Source organism: Opisthocomus hoazin, chromosome 35 (genome assembly GCF_030867145.1).
Source record: "Opisthocomus hoazin isolate bOpiHoa1 chromosome 35, bOpiHoa1.hap1, whole genome shotgun sequence".
NCBI classification, from domain to species: domain Eukaryota; kingdom Metazoa; phylum Chordata; class Aves; order Opisthocomiformes; family Opisthocomidae; genus Opisthocomus; species Opisthocomus hoazin.
Window position 1 is genome coordinate 18,589 of NC_134448.1, and position 21,110 is coordinate 39,698.

At 49.2% G+C, this 21,110-nt stretch overlaps 2 protein-coding genes across 2 annotated transcripts in view; one reads left to right on the forward strand and one right to left on the reverse strand.

The window, feature by feature from the left end:
• Window positions 1-508: 508 nt before the first annotated feature.
• On the reverse strand, window positions 509-7,044 carry LOC142365320 (E3 ubiquitin-protein ligase RBBP6-like; the record flags this gene model as incomplete). The annotated part of the gene is made up of 3 exons (XM_075446048.1): window positions 6,879-7,044; window positions 1,370-1,469; window positions 509-578 (listed from the first exon to the last, which is right to left on the reverse strand). Coding segments are annotated over exons 1-3 (336 nt in total), but the record flags the coding sequence as incomplete, so codon positions are not given.
• A 992-nt stretch (window positions 7,045-8,036) lies between these two features.
• LOC142365276 (MAP kinase-interacting serine/threonine-protein kinase 2-like) overlaps window positions 8,037-21,110 on the forward strand; it is a 36,585-nt gene continuing 23,511 nt past the window's right edge. The window contains 3 exon segments of the mRNA XM_075445932.1: window positions 8,037-8,074; window positions 8,254-8,324; window positions 8,449-8,569. Coding sequence (XP_075302047.1) covers window positions 8,037-8,074; window positions 8,254-8,324; window positions 8,449-8,569 — 230 coding nt within the window.

A 21,110-nucleotide genomic window follows, 5' to 3' on the forward strand; every position in this document is an offset into this window, starting at 1 on the left:
ACCAGGTTTAACAATAATAGGTTCTCCATGGTTTTTGATAACATTGTCAAAAAACATTAGGCAAAAAAAAAGTATTTAAAAACAAAAGCTAAGTGATACAACGTGAAAATGGAAAAAAATACACTCCAAACAATTCTTCTTGCAAGAAACAAAAAGCACACAACAAGCTATGCAAGCGTTCATTTAACCAGCTACAGACAGACAGGTGTAGAACATGGCACCACGCTCAGCTGTGCAAACCTCGAACCTATGTGATCTAAAAACGATCCTGCATTATCTGTGCAACACAAAATCATACAGGAAGTATTCCAGCATATTCAATATGAAATACAATGCATCAGTAGGCACAAATACCATTATTCACATTAGAACTGTGCCAGTGATGGCATTCCTCAGCTTTTACTATGCTGAATCGAATACAGTGCATTTACAGCATATACCATGTTTTAAGGCAATGTGTGGAAAATTAGCACAAGGCTACACCGTTTAGAATTAAATGCAGTTTTACAGAAAAAAAGTGTGAGATTGGTTTTTTACGTACTGCTTTTGATGTTCCACTCCCTGGCTCAGTTCGACTTCTGGAAGAAGAAATAAAGGTGATCAGAAGTTAAAATAAAGCACTTGTACCCAGCTTAAAGCAGTGAAAGCAGATTACAGAACCTGAAAACCAAAACAATGTGTTCTGATAGTCTAGTGAATGTCGAAATGTATTTGTATCCAGAAACTGGTCTCTCTTGGGACATGCAGTGCAACTAAAACAAAACCCCTAAGTCACATGTCTACTTCATCACAAATTACTCTAAGAGTTCTAAACTTCTTGTTTGCACGGGTCACCAGCTGGCAAGCCTTGGTCTTTCCTCTATAGGCTCGTGTGCAAAAATACCCAGATTTGGGGCGTAAGAACACTTGCCATATCCCACCCCCCTCCCCCAAATGCAAGAACTAGTCAAACACTGAGAATCAGACTCTTTGGAGGATGGAGCAGATGGTAAGTTTACACTACAATGCAAATGCCTCTCTCTCTCTACTACAAAAGCAGTAAAAGCAAACACAGAGAATAAGGAATCTCTCCACACAGAGGAAACGGGATCTACAGCTTGGGTCTCAGAACAATCAAGCCCAAGAACAAACCCAACAGCATCATCTTAAAAGTTACCATTGTTGGAGTTTGAACCCCATGTCCCAGCAGGCCTAAAAATGTCTGTCTGCTTTGGTGGACACAGGTTAAAATCCACCTCATTCCACCAAAACCTAACAGCAGCTTTAGCAGGAGAGGTACAACCTGAACGCCTCTGTGAACTGACGTCCATAAACCAAGTTAACACCCTGAAACCCCTAACCGAGCAGGCAATGCTTTACAGATACCTACGCAGCATGTGTTTTGCTGGTAGCTCTGAGTCCTCTGGCAGGGATTCTTCTGACAATAACTGATGAGTTCTTCGGAATCAGGGCATTATCATCAGTGTATTCTGAAAAAAACATGAATTCAGAAAAAAAACCTTTGTGAATTCATAGGAATGTATATTCGTATGTAATTACATAGCACTTCAGAGAATACCTTTACAGCTATGAAAGCAACATTTTATATGTAACATCACGCTTTTGTTGTCTCAAACACACTAACAGTACATTTCAAGTAATCTTTGGGTTTGATCATCAAACACAAGCAGCAAAATCTTTTTCTTTTTTTTAAAAGTAGTTTCAATGCCAACAACAAAAGGGTCTCAGAGGTCACAAAAAGAGAGTCTGCTAATGCATGAAGTTCTTTCCTGATGGAGATTCAGTTGCTTTTGCTTCTGGTAGGCTACAAAACCAGTAGATCTTTGGAGAAAAACAAGGTCTCCCCTGCAGAAACCAGATTGTAACATCTGACTGGCTTGCCCTGCAACAAAACAGGCGCTTGGCTAAAGCATGAAGCTCTGTGCCATTGCCTTCCAAGGTGTTCACTAAAAGTGATTTCCTTCTGCTGCCAGTGCTCAGGACTGACAGAACAGAGAGGAGAGCCTGCCAACTCTGCTTCTGCGAGCTTAATCCGTCAACAGCCACACTTATCAGCTGGGCAGTGCTTCACATTTCAACGGAAACTGTTGGGGTTTAACGCAGCAGCCAGCAACGAGTTCCCGACAGCCGCTCGCTCACTCCTCCCCTTCCCCCCCAGTGTGATGGGGAGCAGAAATGGACAGAAGGGGAAACTCAGGGGCTGAGATAAAGACAGTTTAATAAGACAACAAAGGAAATACTACAGCTACTACTGCTACTGAATATGCAAAACAAACTCTATACAATACAATGTTCCCACCACCTAATGACCGATTCCCAGCCAGTTCCCCAGAAGCGATCACAGAACCTGGAACTTGCAGATTTCATGAATTTTGCAAAATTCCCGCTGAAGACCAAACTCCTGCAAAAGTTCGAACTCCCAGACAGGAGAGGATGCCAACTCATAGAAAAGCGAATTAAAGAAAAAGGATGCCTACCCCCCTGCTAGCCACCCTTACAAATTGAGCGTGCCATCCCTGGCATGGAATATTTCCGCTGCCCAGCTTGGGCTGGCTGTGCTCCCTCCCAGCTCCTGCACACCTGCTCGTCAGCTGAGCATGGGAGACTGGAAAAGTCCCTGACTTCATAGCAATGACTGAAAACATCCGCATCGTCAGCACTGTTCTCCTACTAAATCCAAAGCACAGCAGCTACTGGGAGGAAGATTAACTCTATCCAAGCTAAAACCAGGACAGTAATGAAACTGCAGTGCTAGGATTTGAATCACAGAAATGTTGGGGCTTTTTTCAGCTTGCTTTCACAAGGAAGGCAGAATTGGCTCAAAGTAAAGCTGTCTCTCCCCTCTTAAGCTAATCGTCTAGTTTGAATTAACCAAAGGGATGTGAATTCTTTCGATTCACTTTTCGCAGTGCAGAGACACTCAAACTAAATCACTTGCAAAGACAGGCTTTAACAGCCTTTCGAAAACAGAGTGTGCCTGAAGCTCTCCATGCTTTGCCTTGGCTTTCACCACGCTAGTCTTCTGCAGAGGAGGGAAGCCTTGTGACCTTTTATATAAAGCCCAAACAAAAAAAAACACTACCTGTGACACTTCGACTGAATAAGCTTAAAATGCAAAGGCCTCTCCACGAGAACAGTGTTTATCTTGTTCTTACACAAGCTGGATAAGATTAAATCTTTTAAAGCACTGTCAGCAGCCATTCCCTGTAATCTGCCGACGGTCTTCAATATCAAAAGCCCTTACCCTGACAGACGAATCGGAACGATACTCTGAAAACCAAAGATGATGTATGTCTAGTCAAGCTCCGTCAGGGTGGTTTTACTCAGTGATCACACACAGAACAGGAATATTTCACAATTTACACTCCATTTTTCAGCATATTATTCCTACAGGCAGGAACCTCTCTCAGACCAAAACATACCTATCAGAAGACAGTATTTCAACAACGAAATGAAAATTTTACTTCTATTTCCAAATGATGGAATCCTTCTTCAGAAAACTGGGAAATCTTTGAGACAAAACTAATTTCCGATCTTAACCCCTACGGAGCTGAACAGCAAGCTTCCTCGGGACTTTGGAGCAGTTTCAAATCATAGGAGAAAGGACTACTAATGACAAAAACAGAAGCTTTTACAGAAGTGCTAGCCTGAAGCCAACAGCTGGAGCTCTTCTCAAAAGGAAAATCTCACCACCACACAGCCACTGTCAAGAAAGGCCTGCCCTGGGGCTGTGTGATGGAGCAGGAGCTCAAACAGCTGTCGGGCCCAGACAAACCACTGCCAGGAGATCGTGCCAGCTGCAGTTCTCAAAGCCCAAAGCAGCTGCTTCTACCTGCTGAACGGAGTCACACAGAGCACTCCTTTTGGTCCACACCACAAACCACTGGACTGAGATTCCAGAGACGGAGGATAAGCAACAGTGGCTCCACAAAAAGACAGGAGTTTGCTGTGCCTGTGCCGGACTGAGGATGGTGGTTGTTCTGCGGATGACTACAAAGGGTAGCACCTCTCCGAGAAAGAGACTGAATATATGAGGATAGCTGGATATGACTAAATATTTTAAAGCACTGTCAGCAGCCATTCCTTGTAATCTGCCTACTGGCATCTCCCAGCAGGAACCTGTTCCCCGAGGGCAGCAGCATCCCCTGGCAGAGACTTGGCAACTCCCAGGACCTACAAAGTAGCGTCCCTCGGCCTCACCACACACCTCAACCTCTGCAAAGTGAGCAGTGACCTCCTGCGCAACAAGGCGACTTTTCACACGTGTCCAAGCAGAGCTCCAACAGAAATACTCAGCAAGCTGGAGGTAACAACATGGGTGATTCCTACTCCCTTTGAGCACAAAACTTGTTTTACTGCCAGTGACGGACAGTGAGTGGCTACTGGGCTTTTCTCAATCTGACCTGAGATTAAAACTAAGGATTCAATTCAGCAAGCTTGCAAAAGCAAAGGAAGATTTGGATGTTATAGTAAAGTCAGGAGCAGAAGAGACAGAACAGTCAGGAAAGAAGTATTTCAAGGAACGAGTGGAGGCAGGCAAGTTAACAGCTACTTTGACTGCTGCCTCATGATGACTTAGAAAGCTTAAATTAACAACTGCATTAGTATCCACAACCTTCTTCCTGCAAAAAAGTACAAACAACTCAAGCCACGCTCTGAAATTTATACTGCTTCACATTTAATGCACCACTTAAAAATTCCATTTTTCAATTCACCTATAATTCTAAAAATCTGCTAGTTTTAATAATTTGGGTCATATATACGGTATAAACAGGTTACTGAAAAAAGTTCCTACTTTCTTTTATGGCCTGCTTTAATCCACCATTTTGATGCTGACAGCATTGCAAAGGCATCTCTCTGAGCACTGTCTAGAGAAGTATTTTCACTCCGATAAAGGACAGAAGCTCAGCAGAAGTCATCAGAAGGCAAGCCTACATGCGAAACGACAAAGAAAAGCCTTTATTAGGCTTGGATGTCTTGCTCACCAGCTGTTACGTGACTGGGGAAGCGATCTGCAGAGTAAGAGATCAAAATGACTGCTGACATGCCAGACTGCCTCGACCAGAAAACAGGGTACTTCCCAAGAACACATTTTCTCCCTGCTGCTTAAAAATATGCTTTCTCCTCATCTCATTTTTCAACTCTGTTCTAATCAGCACCACTTGCACACTTTGTGACAAACCAGTCCTCTGTGTCGCTGGCACTGCCTCGAAACATCCTGATTAATAGACTGGACTGCTATTTCTGCATTTTCAGCTTCCACCAAAAGAGGATCCCAACCACAGTTGGTATCTCATCCTTGCTTGAATTAGCTAGTGCAGTAGGCCAGATGCTTCATGGAACTTTGATTTGCATTATGATTATACAGTACTGTGCTCCAAAAGAGCACCTGCATTGCTTTGAAAGGATGAGTCAATAAAATCTAACATACTTTCAGTCATTAATCTGATTACACAGACTGCCTGATGCCTTAATGCCTTATTGGCATGGCTTGCCACTTCAGCGTGTGACTGGGAAAGCGAAAGCCGAGCTGGACACCCCGTGGTAATGAACTAAAAGACACCTGCCCTAAGCCCCTGGCCAAGGGACACTGACCTCGCTGACCGCACAGCCCCGAGAGGTCCCAGCCTGCTGGGGACAGAGCCCGAGCAGCTCCTTCCCAGACAGACCTTGCATGGGCTCCACTGAAACATCATGGTTTTGGAATGGGCACACGGCTTACCCTCAGCTCACCCAGGGAAACGGGGAACTCCAAACCCTTTAGGAAGGCTCCACACAGCAATGCTGCCTGGCAGCCCAGGAATTAATTGCACGCTGAGGCGTAACCAAAGAAATCCCCCACACTAGCACATCAACAAAACGGCACGGGGAAGGGCAAGCCTTAAAAGCTGCTGAAGTGTCTGCTCTGAAATGCTCAGTTTGCGCAGTCTTGAAGACAGCAGCTGTGAGGCCAAATGGTTTCACTCAGAGTTAGCCTGAGGTTTTCTGAAGACATCACATCGTGGCACTACTACAGCTGTCAAGTGCGTGCTGCAACACTGAACTCCAGCAACGGCTGACTTCAAGAGACAGTCTGCCAAGAGCACTGTTCTTCCCTAAAACTATTCATCTAAGGCCAGTTCAGACACCCATTTTGGTGTTACAGTTTGTTGATTTTGCCTGATAAGCAGAACAGCACATTCTCCAAGTGTTCTGAGTCAGAATGTTACAGAAACCTGAGTCACGGAGTTTGCAGTTCTTCCACAATAATGTGAAAACATCTGTTATAAAAGACAGGTCATGAAATTCACATCAAATTTAATAGAGGCAAGTTAAAATGCATCATTCCTGAGAACAGGCTTTTGGAAGGGAATTCTGCCTTTACAGAACACGCGTCTATAGGAAGCAGGGAAGAGGGCACGCCACCCCCTCACACCCCCACTTTTTAAAACAGGTCCTGATTATCCCCACAGATATCCTCCCAAACCTTTTTAGCATTTTACCTAGAAGAATTCCAGGACACCAAAGCTTCTGTGAGCGCTAAATGTCGCCCATCAACCACATATTCCTCCATGCCTAGCTCTGCTCTAAAGCACGGATCCAAAGGCCGTCGTCAGAACAGCAACCCCAAACAAACAGCTCTGTGAGGCCTCAACACAAGTCACAGCTACCGGTCGTGGCTGAATGGCATTAACGCTGCCCACCCCGCGTATCCCCGGTGCCGCTGGCCCTCCTGATCCCCCGCACGCTGGCGGGACGAGCCCCAGGCTGACTCACGCTATGCTGAGTTGAGCTGCAAAGAGCAGAGCGGGGCTCCCGCAGGCTGCAGCCCCATGCGGTGGTCTGCAACTCCACCAGCCGGGCGGTCCCCGAGGCCCCGTGCCCGCCGCCCCACTCACCTTCTTTGCTCTGGGCGTCGGTGATCTGCAGGTCGCAGTTGGATGCCTTCAGCTGCTCGCGGCCCATGATCTGGCGCTTGAGGTCATGCAGGGAGATGTGGAGGCCGTGGAAGCTGATGGTATCAAAGTCCAGTTTGGCAGAGAACTTGTAGTGCACGCCAGGCATGGCTGGGGCCAGGCGGTGCCTGCTCCGCGACGGCGTCTGCTGGTGGGCGGGAGGACGATGGGGAGAGGCCTCCGCGGCCCCGGCTCAGCCTTGGCTCCCTCTCGTGCACCCAGCGCTGCCAGGCACGACCGCTGGCGACGGCACCAACAGAACCCCTGCCTCAGGGTTCCAGTGAGGGGTTTCCCGGCCGACAGCCGCAAGCACGTCACTGTGCACACAATGGCACACGGCAACCACCCCCCCGCACCTCATGTGACCCAGCACATTGTGACAAAAGGCCCCGTCACACGGGCGGGGAGTCCCGCCCTCTTCCTCCTAACACCTCTGAGAGCCATATTACCTAAATATAATAAAAAAGGCTTGTTGTAGTCTGGCAGGGCTAACGAGGGAGCTTCCATGACTGCTGGGTTTACATCTTTCAATGCCTTTTGGGCTGCCAGAGTCCGGAAACCCTCCGCATTTCCTCTTTAACCAAGGGATAGAGGTTTTTGCTCTTTGTGTCTGTTTGTTTCTCCTGTTAATGGGGATTTGGAAGCCTAGGTTTTCACATGGTAGCCTGGCTTATAAGCCTGTGGCGGAATACGGATTATACGTATTCATTCCAGAAGTCGGCCATAGCCACAGTCCAAACTCCAGCAGCAGAGGCAAACAAGCCTGGCTGTTGGATATGCACCAAAGCCCACCCTCTACCAGAAACCACCTCTCCTTGCTATCTGTCCCCTTAAAGTCTCAGTGGGACCAGGACAGGTACTGCATTATGAATCTTCACTGAAGAAAGCAAGCATACCGCCCTTATGCCAGGAGGGGTTTGTCTGTAGTCTGAAAGGAGACACCTGCATTTGCCTGGAAAGCCAACCTATGGACCAGCTTACCCGCTCTGCAGGGCTGCGAATTGCAAATGCCAACAGACCCTTAAAATTAATAGAATGGATGGAAAGGTACAGTTCTGGTCTTAGGAGCACACAGATGAAAAGGGGAATCTTATGCCTGGCATGTTCCACAGATCTGTTCCTACGCCTAACGGCAACGGGTACTCCTCCACAGATTTTTCCAAAACCTTGCTATGCCCCAGATCCACTGAACGTGGAAGGGAGATGCTCCAGAAGCCCTTACACAAAACCTATTGTGATAAGCCATCTCGCCGTCGATTTCTTCCTGGATGGAGTTTATCAGGCCCTGCCGACCCTGAGACAACGTGGTTATTCACAGACAGATTAACTTGGTACTCTGCAAGAGTCCATACCCAAACTCGAGACACCAAGGCCTTAGTCAGTGTGCAGGTACAGTACTAACTCAGACACGAACCCCAGCGTGTCACTTCATCCCAAGTGCCACATTCACCGCACCTTCTTCCATCGCCTCGCGCCGATGAATTGTTTTCCAGGCTCTTCCATCCCGTCGCAGCTCAGGTAGCTGCACTCTGGCTCAGGGCTGACTGGGGAACTTCTCAGTGCTTGAACTTTGCTTCGGACTTGGTACGAGCACGAGACTTCACCCCTTTGGCTTGGCCCCCAGCAGAAGGCAGGCAGGCTGCAGGTCTGCAAGAGGTTGGATAGAACTGAGCTTGTACACCTACCAGAGATTAAAAACCAATCAAAGGAAAAGCCCAGAGACACTGCGTTAGAGAGTGGCAGAAAGAAACATCGTGGCTGGTCACTGTTTACGACACAGGGTTTGGAAGTCAGGAGACTGGAGCTCCCAGCAGACTCCACTGTTTGAATGGAAACACCCCTGAGCTTTTGATCCGGACAGAAATATCACAGACTGCCCCCATCTCAACTTTGCAGTTGCCTGAAGCTTTTGGTTGTCTATGCCCAGTTCTCTTCCACGCTAACAGAGTATGTTTAACCTGCAAAACAGCACTACAAACAGGCAGCCAAACGCCTCTTCTCTCCAAGATGTGAAAAGTGCAGGTAAAGACAGCACAGGTACCATGACCAGTCTTCTGGTCTGAGTCAGGTTTTAAAAAGCAAAGTCTTCTGCACCTCTGTTTTCCAGCTGCTGCCAACAGCTGCAGAAAGGGTCTGGTGCTGATCGGCTGGAGGATCAATGCTCACTGCCAAACTCCAGAAGAGGACATTACACCTCAGGCTGCAGACTCTGAGCCCAGCCTGAAGGACTGAGTGACCTGTCTCTGGCCATCGGGCTGACTGCAGCATTGCACATGCCCTGGCTTCTCAAGCTCTTCCCCAGCAGTCCCCTCCTGGCCACTCTGCTACAGGCTGCCATAGGGTCTCAGGGACCCATATTCAGGATCCACTCTGGCATCTCCCATCAAGAACGTTATTGAGATGCTCTCCCAGCACACTGTGCTCCTCTCACCTCTTCTGGTCTCTCTGCATTGTCCGTTTCTGATCTCCTGCCACAGGTTCTGACCTTCCCTCAGATTCACACTGCTCATAACAGTCCCTCGCTTCAAGGAAGTCAACAAAATGACCACATTCTCCAGGTCCTTGTCTCTCATGGGAACTTCAGTCGGACAGCCAATACAGAAAATGGCAGTGTGATCACAAAAGCATCAAGGCTTGCCCCAGAGGTAGGCAGGGTGAGATTTTCTGGTGTTCTGCAGGGAAGCACAGCACAAAGAAACCTGGTGAGGTTTAAGCATTTACAACTTTACTGGGCTTTAACAGGCTTCTGCTGCCTTCTGCAGACCTCTTGGCTGTTAACACGCCAAACTTCCCAGCCCCCTAGGATGTGAGATGGCTTGTTTTGGCTTGGACTAGGCTATCAGTTAACACCTGCACTGCTGAACCCTCGCTGACCTGAGTGTGCTCCTCACAGCTCTGTCCCCTGCACCCTGTGGGAAGGGAGGCTCAGAGTAAACAGTGCTGCACAGATACAGGCTGATGGCAGCACAATGGGAATATATATATGAGATTGGTGGGGAAAAGGTCGAGTATCGACACTGGGAAACATGATGCCAGTTCAGTGTCTGCAGCAGGATCCAGGCAGCTGCAGAACTTAGCAGTGACTCTCTTTGGAGACCATAAGGCAACGGGGACCCTCACTCCCACAACTGGCCCTCAATGACATCCCACTTCTCATATCCCTGCTCTCCCTTTCCCCTCCAGCTTTCCAGACTGTGGGAGTTGTCCTCTAAGGGTAAGACAAGAGAAAGTGCCCCTTGCTGAACCGCCACCATTTCCCCCACTGGAACCACCCCAGGTCTGCACACAAGGACATCGGGCAGTGGCAGCAGTTCACTCCCGTTCTGCTCCCTCCATACCCCTTTGACCACTTGAATGAAGTCTGCTCCCGGGATCTTCCTCCTGCCCACAACAGCCTCCCTAAAGAACTCGACTATCGGCCACTTCTGTTTGCACAGGAGGTTATGCATCACGATGAGATCCTGGGGTGCACAAAGAAGGGGGAGCCGTCCTTCCCCTAGGGCCATAGGTCCTCTCTGGTGGTGAACACTGGAAAAGATCAGAAAACACCCTGAGAGCACCCATACCCACAGTCACTGTGCCAGCAGGTGTGACACCATCTGGGGTAAAGCAGCGCAACTCTACTGACCTGCTCTTCTCTCTCCTGTCTTCCCTTTCTTCTGAGGGTTTCCGTCAGCAGGGTTTGCTCCTGAGTTCCTGCAGATGTAACCAGAAACCCTTCTGTTACGGCCTAGGAAATAACTCACCCAGCAGCTATTTTTCAGAAAGGGCTGCGGTTACTTGTCTGACACCAGCAATGCCCAGACAGAGCTTCTGATGCACCTCCTGAGCACAGGGATGCAGACAAGGGGCTGCTAACACTTAGAGTAACCCACATCATTTAAGAACACACAACAGGGACTTGAATGTGAAAATGAGCACAAAGGCAGGCGTCTTCTCACAATCACTACCTCTTTGTTTTTCATGTCCATATTTTCCTCACCATGAGGAGGAAACACAGACTCTGCAGGCCCTGCAGTCAAATACCGTTCTGGGGGACAGGCGAGAGAAGAAAGCAGAGAGACCTGAACAGGGAATTTTCAAATGGATGATGAATCAAGTAGAAGCAATGGCAAAGTGTAGTACCAATTTACAGAAATTTAAACTTGACGGAACTGAGTAGTAGAAGTGAGTATTACAGAGAAGTAGAGGGCAGCACTGCAATCAGAAGGGTAAGCAACGCAGACAGCTCTAACCGCAGTTTTTCACCTGATTGCCTTAAACAAAACAGGCTTGAGATCCCCATTGCTCATTTCACCCTGGAACAGTCTCATTCCTCCTCTGACAGCCACTGTGCACCTGGCTGAGGACTGACACAATCCACACAAGGAGTAACCAAAGCTAAACACCGTACTTTCCTGGGTGAAATCTCACTGTTATTGCAGGAACCAGGAAGTAAAAAATCCCTGACAGGCTGACTGGAGCATCCCGGCTGTTATAAATCCACCCACCCTCGGTACCCCCATTTCCCAAGAGCTGGCAGCACAGCTTGGGTGGGGGGAAAGGCACAAATCAGACCTCGGGGCCGAGACTCAGGCACAAACATCTGCCAAGGGAGCCGCATCCAGCCAGGAGCGCTCCCCACTGGCTTCTCTGACAGCTCAGCCCTGGGGTGTGCTCCCACCAGGAGGGAGAAACCACTCCCATGTCTGGAAATCCCCGTTTATGACAGGCTGTCAGCAGAGAGGGGTGCTCCACGAGCACGAGCCCCACACGACAGCCTGGGGACAGCAGAGGCCCCGGTCTGTCACCACCAGCTGAGCCCTGGGGCGCAGGGCTGGGAACGGGGCCACGGCCGGGCCTGGGGGGAGAAGGGCTCCAGCTCCCTCCCCCAGCCCCTCCGCACGGGGAGATCCCTGCTGCTGCTGCTGCTGCTGCTGCTGCTGCTGCTGCTCCCCCAGCCCGGCCCTGCCCCAGCCCTGCTCTCCCTCGCCCCGGCTGCCCCCCCCCCCCCATCTCTCACCTCTTTCTTCTCAGGCCCCTCAGCCTCTGCCCCCCCCGGCCCTGCCCCAGCCCAGCTGGGACTGACAGACCGCCTCCGGCTCCACTGATTGGCTCAGCTGTGGCTGGTGGGCGGGCACAGACAGCCCGGGCCTCTCCTCACAGCTCCGCTGATTGGCTCAGCCATGGCCAGTGGGCGGGCAAAGGCAGCCCCAGGCCTGTCCTCACAGCTCCGCTGATTGGCTCAGCCATGGCTAGTGGGCGGGCACAGGCAGTCCGGGCCTGTCCTCACAGCTCCGCTGATTGGCTCAGCTGTGGCCAGTGGGCAGGCACAGGCGGCCCGGGCCTCTCCTCCCAGCCCTGTCAGGGATTTCTGGTTTCCTGCCCACACCTTCCCTTTTCCCCAGGGTTTTCTCTCCCCCCCCCCCGCCCCCCTCTCTCGCAGGCCATGGTGAGCTGACTCTGCACAGACCGTCCCGTGGGTGGCATGGGCTGTGAGCACAGGCTGGTCGGTGCCTCAGAGCTGCGGGCTGAGCTGTGCTGCCGCTGGAGGCCGGGTGGGTGTGGGCCGCGGGCAGAGGTGCTTTTTGCTGGTCGTTATTGCTGTGGGGGCCTGTGGCAGTGGTGGGAAGGTCGTCAGCCTGCAGCTCTGCAGCAGCTGAAGCTGCCCTGAAGGAGTTGTAATGGCAGGTGCTGCTCTGGGTGTTTTGTTTTCAGTAATGGTGTCACTGAGTTGGAATTGTGTCTGTGTGATCAGGTGCTGGGGATCTTCTGGTGCTGCTCTGCTGTTTCTGGAGCACGACCTGAGAGCCTTTGTCACCCAGAGCTTTCCTGTCTGTGCCCAGAGGAGCGATGGCCATGGCGCTGAATGACTCCCGTGAGTAATGGCTTCCCCAGTAGGCTTGGGGTTAGCGAATGCCCATGGACAAACAAATGCAGAATGTGTTTCCTCCAAGGATTTTGATGTGCTGCCACTCTAGAGTGAATCTGAAGATGTTTTGACCTCCTTCTCCTCCTCTTTCTCTTCTCTGTTCTTCCTTCTGCTTTTCCTCCTCCTGCTCCTCCTCCTCTGGTTCTTCATCATCCTCTTCCTCTTTCTCCTGTTCTTCCACATCCTGCTACTTCTGTTCTTCTTTGCCTTGTTTTTCCTCCTCTTTCTCTCATTCCTCCTTTTTCTCCTGTTCCTCTTCCCTCCTCCTCTGCCTTCCTCTTCCTCCGTCTCATTCCCACGCATCCTGTCGCTGGATCCCCAGGAGAAGAGCTCAGCACCTCCCTCTGCACATCCTCTCCTCGGGAAGCTGTGGAGAGTGGTGAGGTGGCCCCTCAGGCTCTTTTTCTCCAAACCAGACTATTGCAGTGCACTCAGCTGCCCAGCATCCATCTGCCGAGCATCTGCCCATGCCGGGCCCTTTCTCCACAGAGGAGAAGCAATGCTGGTGGCACCAAGGCTGGCTGGAGGGCAGCAGCACGGGCACCTCTCCCTGGCTTTTCCCCACCGGGCAGCCTGCTGCGTGTGCTGGTGCCTGGTGTTGTCCCTCCCCAGGGGCAGGACTCTGCGCTTCCTGGGCTGCACTTGTTGGGGCTCTGTTGGGGCAGGGTGTGACCCTGGGCTGGTGCAGAGAGCAGCACCACGTCATGACTCCGTGCAGGAGCTGGGGTTTGGGTGCCACCGTCGCGAGGCTGCACCCAGCAGTGCAGGCTGGTTGGGGAGCAGTGCCCCGAGATGTGGGGGCAGAGGGTGTGGGGAAGAGGGGGATGGGCTGGGTGGTGAGCGATGAGGCACGGGCTGGCCCTGGAGACCCCTGGGCTGGAGACACTGGCCCAGGGACCAGCCGAGAGCTGCAGGCCCGGAGCTGAGCAGCATTTGCCTTGGGGGAGAACAACAAAACACTGCCTGGCACACAGAGAAGGACCCCTCAGTATTCACATCCCACCCCTCCCTGTAAAAGAAAGCTAAAAAGGGTGAAGACAGCAATGCCATCTGCACTGTTGGTAACACTGAGGCTTTTTCTGTCGTTTTAATGAAATTTTTTTATTCGGATAATTGCATCTGGGGGGCTGGGAGCCCTTGAGGGCCAGCGTGTGCCGCAGCTGATGGCCCAGTCCCGGTTTGGTCGTCTGGTGAGGGCCCCTCCAGTGTCCCTGGTGTGGTGCTGGCCTCTTGTTGGCTGGAGAGTCCTCAGAGCTGCTGGTGCTCATCTTTCAGGGTGGCCGTGGCCCCCCAGGAGAGTTCCCTGTCCCAGTTGGAAGTGGAGAGCCTGGGCACAGCCTCCCTGGACTCCTCCTGGGGCTCTTCTTGCTCCGTGGGGATGGCAGCAGGAGCAGCGGGGTGGCTGGCGGGTGCCCACCAACAGCGGTGGATGAGGTGCCGAGGAGCTCGTCTGTGCCGGATATCGCAGGGCTGCCGGGGGAGGCAGAGACCCTCCTCAGGAGGCAGCGGGGCTGGGGGCATCTTGGTCAACGTGGCCATGATGGTGTCTTCCACCATGGCTGCCTCCAACCCCCTGTTGTCAAAGATCTGCTCCAGCTCCTGATGGACCCAGGGCTGCAGGGTCTGCAGGAGCATTGGGTGGTTCTGGAAAAGGTTCATCCCGTTCGGGGTACAATACAATACAGACAATAATAAACTGTATAGCGCAGTCCCATACCTACCATACCCACAATACCCACAATAGCTGCAAAACAATAAATACTATACAATACATACTGTACAGTGCAATGCATACTCTACATAGAGTAAACTACATGCAACATATTATAAAACAAAATACCTTAGAAAACTAAATACTCTAGAATGAATAAACTGTTATAAATACTATACCATACATTAGGACAGGACACATACAATACACACAAGGCAATGCAAGAAAAAATACAATACATGCAATACAATACCTACAATATGGTATACAGTACATACAAGACAATACAAAACAATACAAAACACAGTACCGTTTTTTCAATACAATACCAAAGCAATGCAAAATACAATGCACAGAATACTATAGAATGCACAGTGGAATACATCAAATTTAAAAAATACTGTATGATAATACAATACGTAAAATAACAAAATACCACACAGGACATGAAAATGCACAGATACGGTACAATAAATACCATCCCTTACAACACAACACATACCATACATTCCATGTCATTCACTAAACAACACAAAATATACAGTGCAGTGCAAACAACACAAAATGCATTACATACAATACAGAACACTATACGTACCATACATGCCATACAAGACACACCATACCATATGTAGCACACGGTACATAGCACACCATTCCGTACCATACAATACATATCATGAAATACATACCATACAGGACAATGCAGTGCAGTACATACAATTCACTGCATAGAGTAAGCTACGTACATACCATACCCTACAATACCACACGGTTCATAAAATACAACGCATACAGTACAGTAGATACAATCCAAGAGCACAAACAGTGCAATACAATACAATACATACAATAAATACGATAACGTCATATGATACATACGATACACAGTGCAATACACTCTGTACAATACATACCATACGGTACAAAATACAACACAAAGACATTCAATATGCCACAGAACACAATACAAAACAATAACTGCCACACCATACAATACAGTGTGTACAACACAACACACACAATGCATGAAATACAATTAATACCGTACCATACAGTGCAAAATATCATACAATACATACAACCCAATGCAAACTATAATGCAATGCGTATAACACAAAGCAAAATACCATACAGTGCCATGCCATATTGTACCATACCATGCTGTACCATACATTTCCATGCTGTACCATACAGTGCCATACCGTACCCTACCACACCACACCAGACCACACCATCCCTACCTGTGACGGATGCCCTCCTCCTGTCTGACCTAACTGAACTCTGGTCCACGCAGATGCTCAGCAAGTCGGCCTGGCCAAAGTTACTCCTGTTGTGTGAGCGGTCAGTGGGAGCTCAGCACCCAAACCAAAAAAAGTGGTTTGGCTGGAGACTTGCCTGAGAAGGGACCGAAACTGCATGAACGCAGCAGAAAATCTGACCACAAATCAACCACTTTATGCCGTTAAGTATCTGCAGTCATCAGGGTCCGCTGAGCTCTCCCTCCACAGCAGCTGGCTGCATGGCCGTGACCTCCCCTGGATCTCCCAAGGTCACTCCTCGGGGCTGAGAGGTCCCTGACCTGACCCCACACACCGGTGGCTTGGTAAGTGACATTTTGTGCATGCATGTGACATTTAAGATACACTTAGTAAGCTTACGCAATAGTCGTTGTTTCCCGTACTGACTTCCAGTGTAGCAGATGATAGCAGAGTATTGACCACCAGTCCTTCTGTATTTTATTAAATATTTTGCATACCGAAATGTAGTGATTAGAACTGAATGAATTAACTGCTAGCTCAGATCTGAGTGATCTCTGACTCTTCTCCTGTGTCAATACCATACCTACCATGCATACAATACCATACACGCCAAACAAAGCCATACATACCATAGACACCTCAATGCCGTAGCTTACCCTGAGGACCATACAATGGCATACCGTACCATACCATACCCACAGCATCACACCGTACCCACTGCATAGTACAAAAGACACCACACCTTACAAAACAAAACACTGTATGTACCATACCATGCCTCACACATACAACAAATGCAACGCAGAATGGAATACAATGCAAAATGTAACGCAAGACGTTCAAAACAATACCGTACCGTACCCAATGCCATACCATACCCACAACCAAAATACCATACCATACCGTATGTACCAGACAAACAGTAGAACATACAGTACCAGACCATGCCTACCATACCTACAAACCGTGCCACGGAAACCGCACCACACATGCAGTGCATACCAGACAATCCTACCTACCCTCACTGTAAATGCCATACCATACAGAATAACACAAAATACTGTATGAAACACGCTACACACAATGCAATAGAAACACGACGATACAAAAAATACGATACAATACAAAATACAACACGTACAATGGAGCCTATAGCCCTCCATCTCAGAACTCCAGCTGTGGGACTCATTCCGCCGTGTCTCGCTTATCCCAGTGGATCTGTGATGGAATACAGCACACGTTGTGTGCACTCTTGTACAAGACAGCCTGCAATACTGCAGGGCCATACAACACAAACCAAAGTCCAGTGCAAGCCATACACTACAGGCTGTACGGTACAAGCCACGCCACACATAAAACACACTGCAAAATACATTGCAACGCAAAATGCATTACAATACGTACAATACAATAAATATCGTACAGTAGAATACAGTATATAAAATACGATACAAAACCCCCACAATACAATACAGAATTCAATACAATTCAAAATACAGTACGCACAATGCAATAAATACAACACCATGCCCTACAGTACATACCATACAACACCACACACACAATGCACACCATGGAACACGTGCATTACAATGATGCCATAGCATGACGTACAGTACATGCAATGCAACGCAACGCAAAAACCACAGAGCACATACATTCAATAGAAAATACAACACAAGCAACACAACACCTACTATAGCACACACTATATATGTTACATACTATCAAATGCACACAATACAATACAAAATACAGTAGAAAAGAAATTACAGTACCTACAGCACAAAACACACAACAGAGAGAAGACAATACACACCGCGCAATGCAATACAAGGTGTACACAACATACAGTACATACAGTACCTACAGGCTGTACAACCTATACAGTCACAGAATCACAGAATCAGAGAATAGTAGGGGTTGGAAGGGACCTCTGTGGTCATCTAGTCCAACCCACCTGCCGAAGCAGGGTCACCTACAGCAGGCAAAATACAATACATACCATAAAATAGAATACAATCGATACAATGCACAACATAAAATACAATGCACACCATACCATACATACCATACCATACAATGCGTACCATACAACACAATTCCCACTGGACTAGAAAATACAATACAATAAATACCATGCCATGTACTACACCCAAAATAATACATAGAATACATACAATAAAATAAATACCGTAACATACATTAAAGAAAACACATAAAATACAGTATAGTACATCAAATACATAAAATTCAATGCAAAATACAGTACAATGCCATACCATACAATGCCAGACCATAAATTACCATACCATACACTACCATACCATACATTACATACCGTATGTTACAATATAATACAAAAAAATACATAAAATACAATAAAAAACAAACCATACAATACAGACAATACTTACAAAAAATAAATACCACACCTTACAATACATTGCATATAATAAAATAAATGCCATACCATAAAATAGAACACCAGACTTACAATACAAACAGTACAATGCAATACAAAAGAGAATCAAACCCCACACAATACACACAACACAACACACAGAACAGACCAAACCCAGTACAACACAAAACCCAGTGTAATACACCGCATACCATACATTCCGTACCATTCTGTATTCTACACACCATACATATAATACAATATGAAATACAATGCAAAACGAAGCACAGCATCCAAAATAAATACAATAGAAACAGTTAGACAACACACTGCATAGAGCACAACAGCATACTACACAATAAATACAGTGCAATTGCAATAGAAAAATAAAATACAAATTAGAAACATACAACATGATGCAGACAATGCCCTACAATACACAAAACACAAAACAATACCCACAGTACCGTACCATGCCTACCATACCACACAATACACACAATACACTACACAAAACAATAAACAATACAGCAGAAAATACATGATAGGATGTAATACAAAAAATAAAATAAATACGGTACAGTACAATGCACACAATACGATACACACTCTATGACACAATACATACCACACAACATATACAACACATACAGTACAATAGATACACACCACACAGCACAGACAATACGACACCATAACAAAACTTGCCTTTCGATATATAGCACACTGTTCATGCCAAACACCATACACCCCAATGCCACATCCCCAAGACCATACCCCCAACACCAAAACCACAAAATACACCACACTGTACAAAATACACAGCACAGAAACGCCGTACACACCACACCGTGCATACATTGAACGCAATGCAAAATCTGACACCACACAGAATGTAACGCAGACAGCACAGCACCATACCCCATACCATGCCCAGCGCTGTGCCACACGGGCAGTACAAAACTGAATACAATTCTTACAGTACAGACCATACCGTCCCTACCAGACAAAATACCCTACCATACCAAATAAAAAACCGTACTATACCAGATACGAAACCATACCATACAAAATACAATAATACACGATACATACCACACAATACATGCCATGGAGCACACACTGCACCATACAAGGCTTACCATCCTATAGCGTCCTGTACCGTTCAAAATGCCATCCACACCATCCAAAATGCCATCCACACCACAAATACCTTATCATGCACTAAACTCCACACCATGCAGCAGACCCAACACGCAGCAGAGGGTACAGCGCACACCACAGAAGACAGGACACAACACACACCGTCCCAAACAGCGCCGTGGCAGCCCTGAGCTCACCTCCAGCTCTCCCGTGGGTGTCCTCCGACCCCTCCATTCCCGCTTAAAGCCCTCTCCGTCCGTCCCGCCGGTTGACCGGGGCCGTACCCACACGCCTGGGGCCTCCTCCCGATCCCACCGAGGTCCCTGGGAGGGTGAGGAGGGTTCCGCCGACAGCCCCGAGCAGTGCCCTGCTGCCGCCCCTGCCCAGCCCTCCACTGAGCCTTGCTCCCGGCACACAGACGGCCCCTGGCCCTGCCGCGCTGGCCGTGCCCACGCCGAGCTGGGCTGTGCGTGCCGCAGACGGCAGAGCCCAGCTCCGCGGCTTGGGGTCCCTCCCGGACACCCCTCCGCCTGCCCACCCCCTCCCGCAGCTCGGCCCCCGGGCAGAGCCCCACGTCTGCCTGTGGCACCCCGGCCGGCTGGCTGGCTGTCACCCCTCCGGGAACAGCCCCGCGCACCCCTCCGCCGGACCCCCGGGCGGGCGGTTGCCTGCGGGGACAGGCGCTGGGGCCGGGCGGCTGCGGGGGCTCTGCCGGGCGCAGGCAGCCCCGGGGAAGCCGAGGACGCCGCGTTCCGCCCGCTGCCGGCGCCTGCGCTGCCGCGTCCCTGGGCATCGCCGTGCCGATGGGTGTGGCCAGTGCCCGCTGGTGGCCATTGGTTGCCGTTGGTGGCTCCGCCCACTGTGGGCGGTTCCCATTGGTGGCTCCACCCAGTGCTGGCTCGGCCAATCCGCGGCCTGGGCCCGGGGCTGGGGGCCCGCCCCCTGGGCCCCACACAGCACAGCAGCCAGCACAGCACCGACAGTGTCACACAGACCATGGGCACAGGGCAGTCGGTACCACAGAACGCAGCAGCACAGCACAGGGAACGCGACAGAGAGCAGACAGGGCAGTGAATCCCACAGCGCAGCACACGCTGCACACCGCGCAGTGCACAGGAACGCAGCGCAGAAATCAGGAACATGAAATAAAACGAGGAGCTGGCATGTGACTGCTAGTGACATGTGCTGTGACAGTTAACGAGTGCGTCCCGTGTAACACAATTCCTTCAGAGGATGATGTCGGAGTAACCCAGAGGTGTTTTTCTCCCCTCTCCCTGTTCCAGGTTTCCTCCAGTAATCGCCAGTCTGATGCGACTCATCCGACGGAAGCTTGCCAGCAGCCGTCACTGTTCCTGCTTGTGGAGGTGAGTTTCTTGTGACAGGGCTGTCTGCCCCAGCGTTTCCTTTTCGGAAGCATCTGATGTTCAGCTGAAAGAGAAATCAGAAATCTTCCACTAAAATTCACGCTTTTCTTTGTTCGTTCTGGTTGGGTTTATGGTCCTGGATCGTTTATCAGCTGGGTAGGTGCAGGAGCGCGTGTGTAGGAACACGGTGGAAACCCTGGAGCAGTGATGGAGCTCTGGTTTCAGCAGCAATGGAGGGATGTGTCATGCCTGCACCCAGTTTTGAACCAGCGTCGCAGTAACTGAAGTTTTTGCATGTGTTACATGATGGATGTTACATGATGTCCTTCATCTGTTGTGGCTGCTTTAGTTCTTGACTCCATCAAAATCAGCTGTAGTGC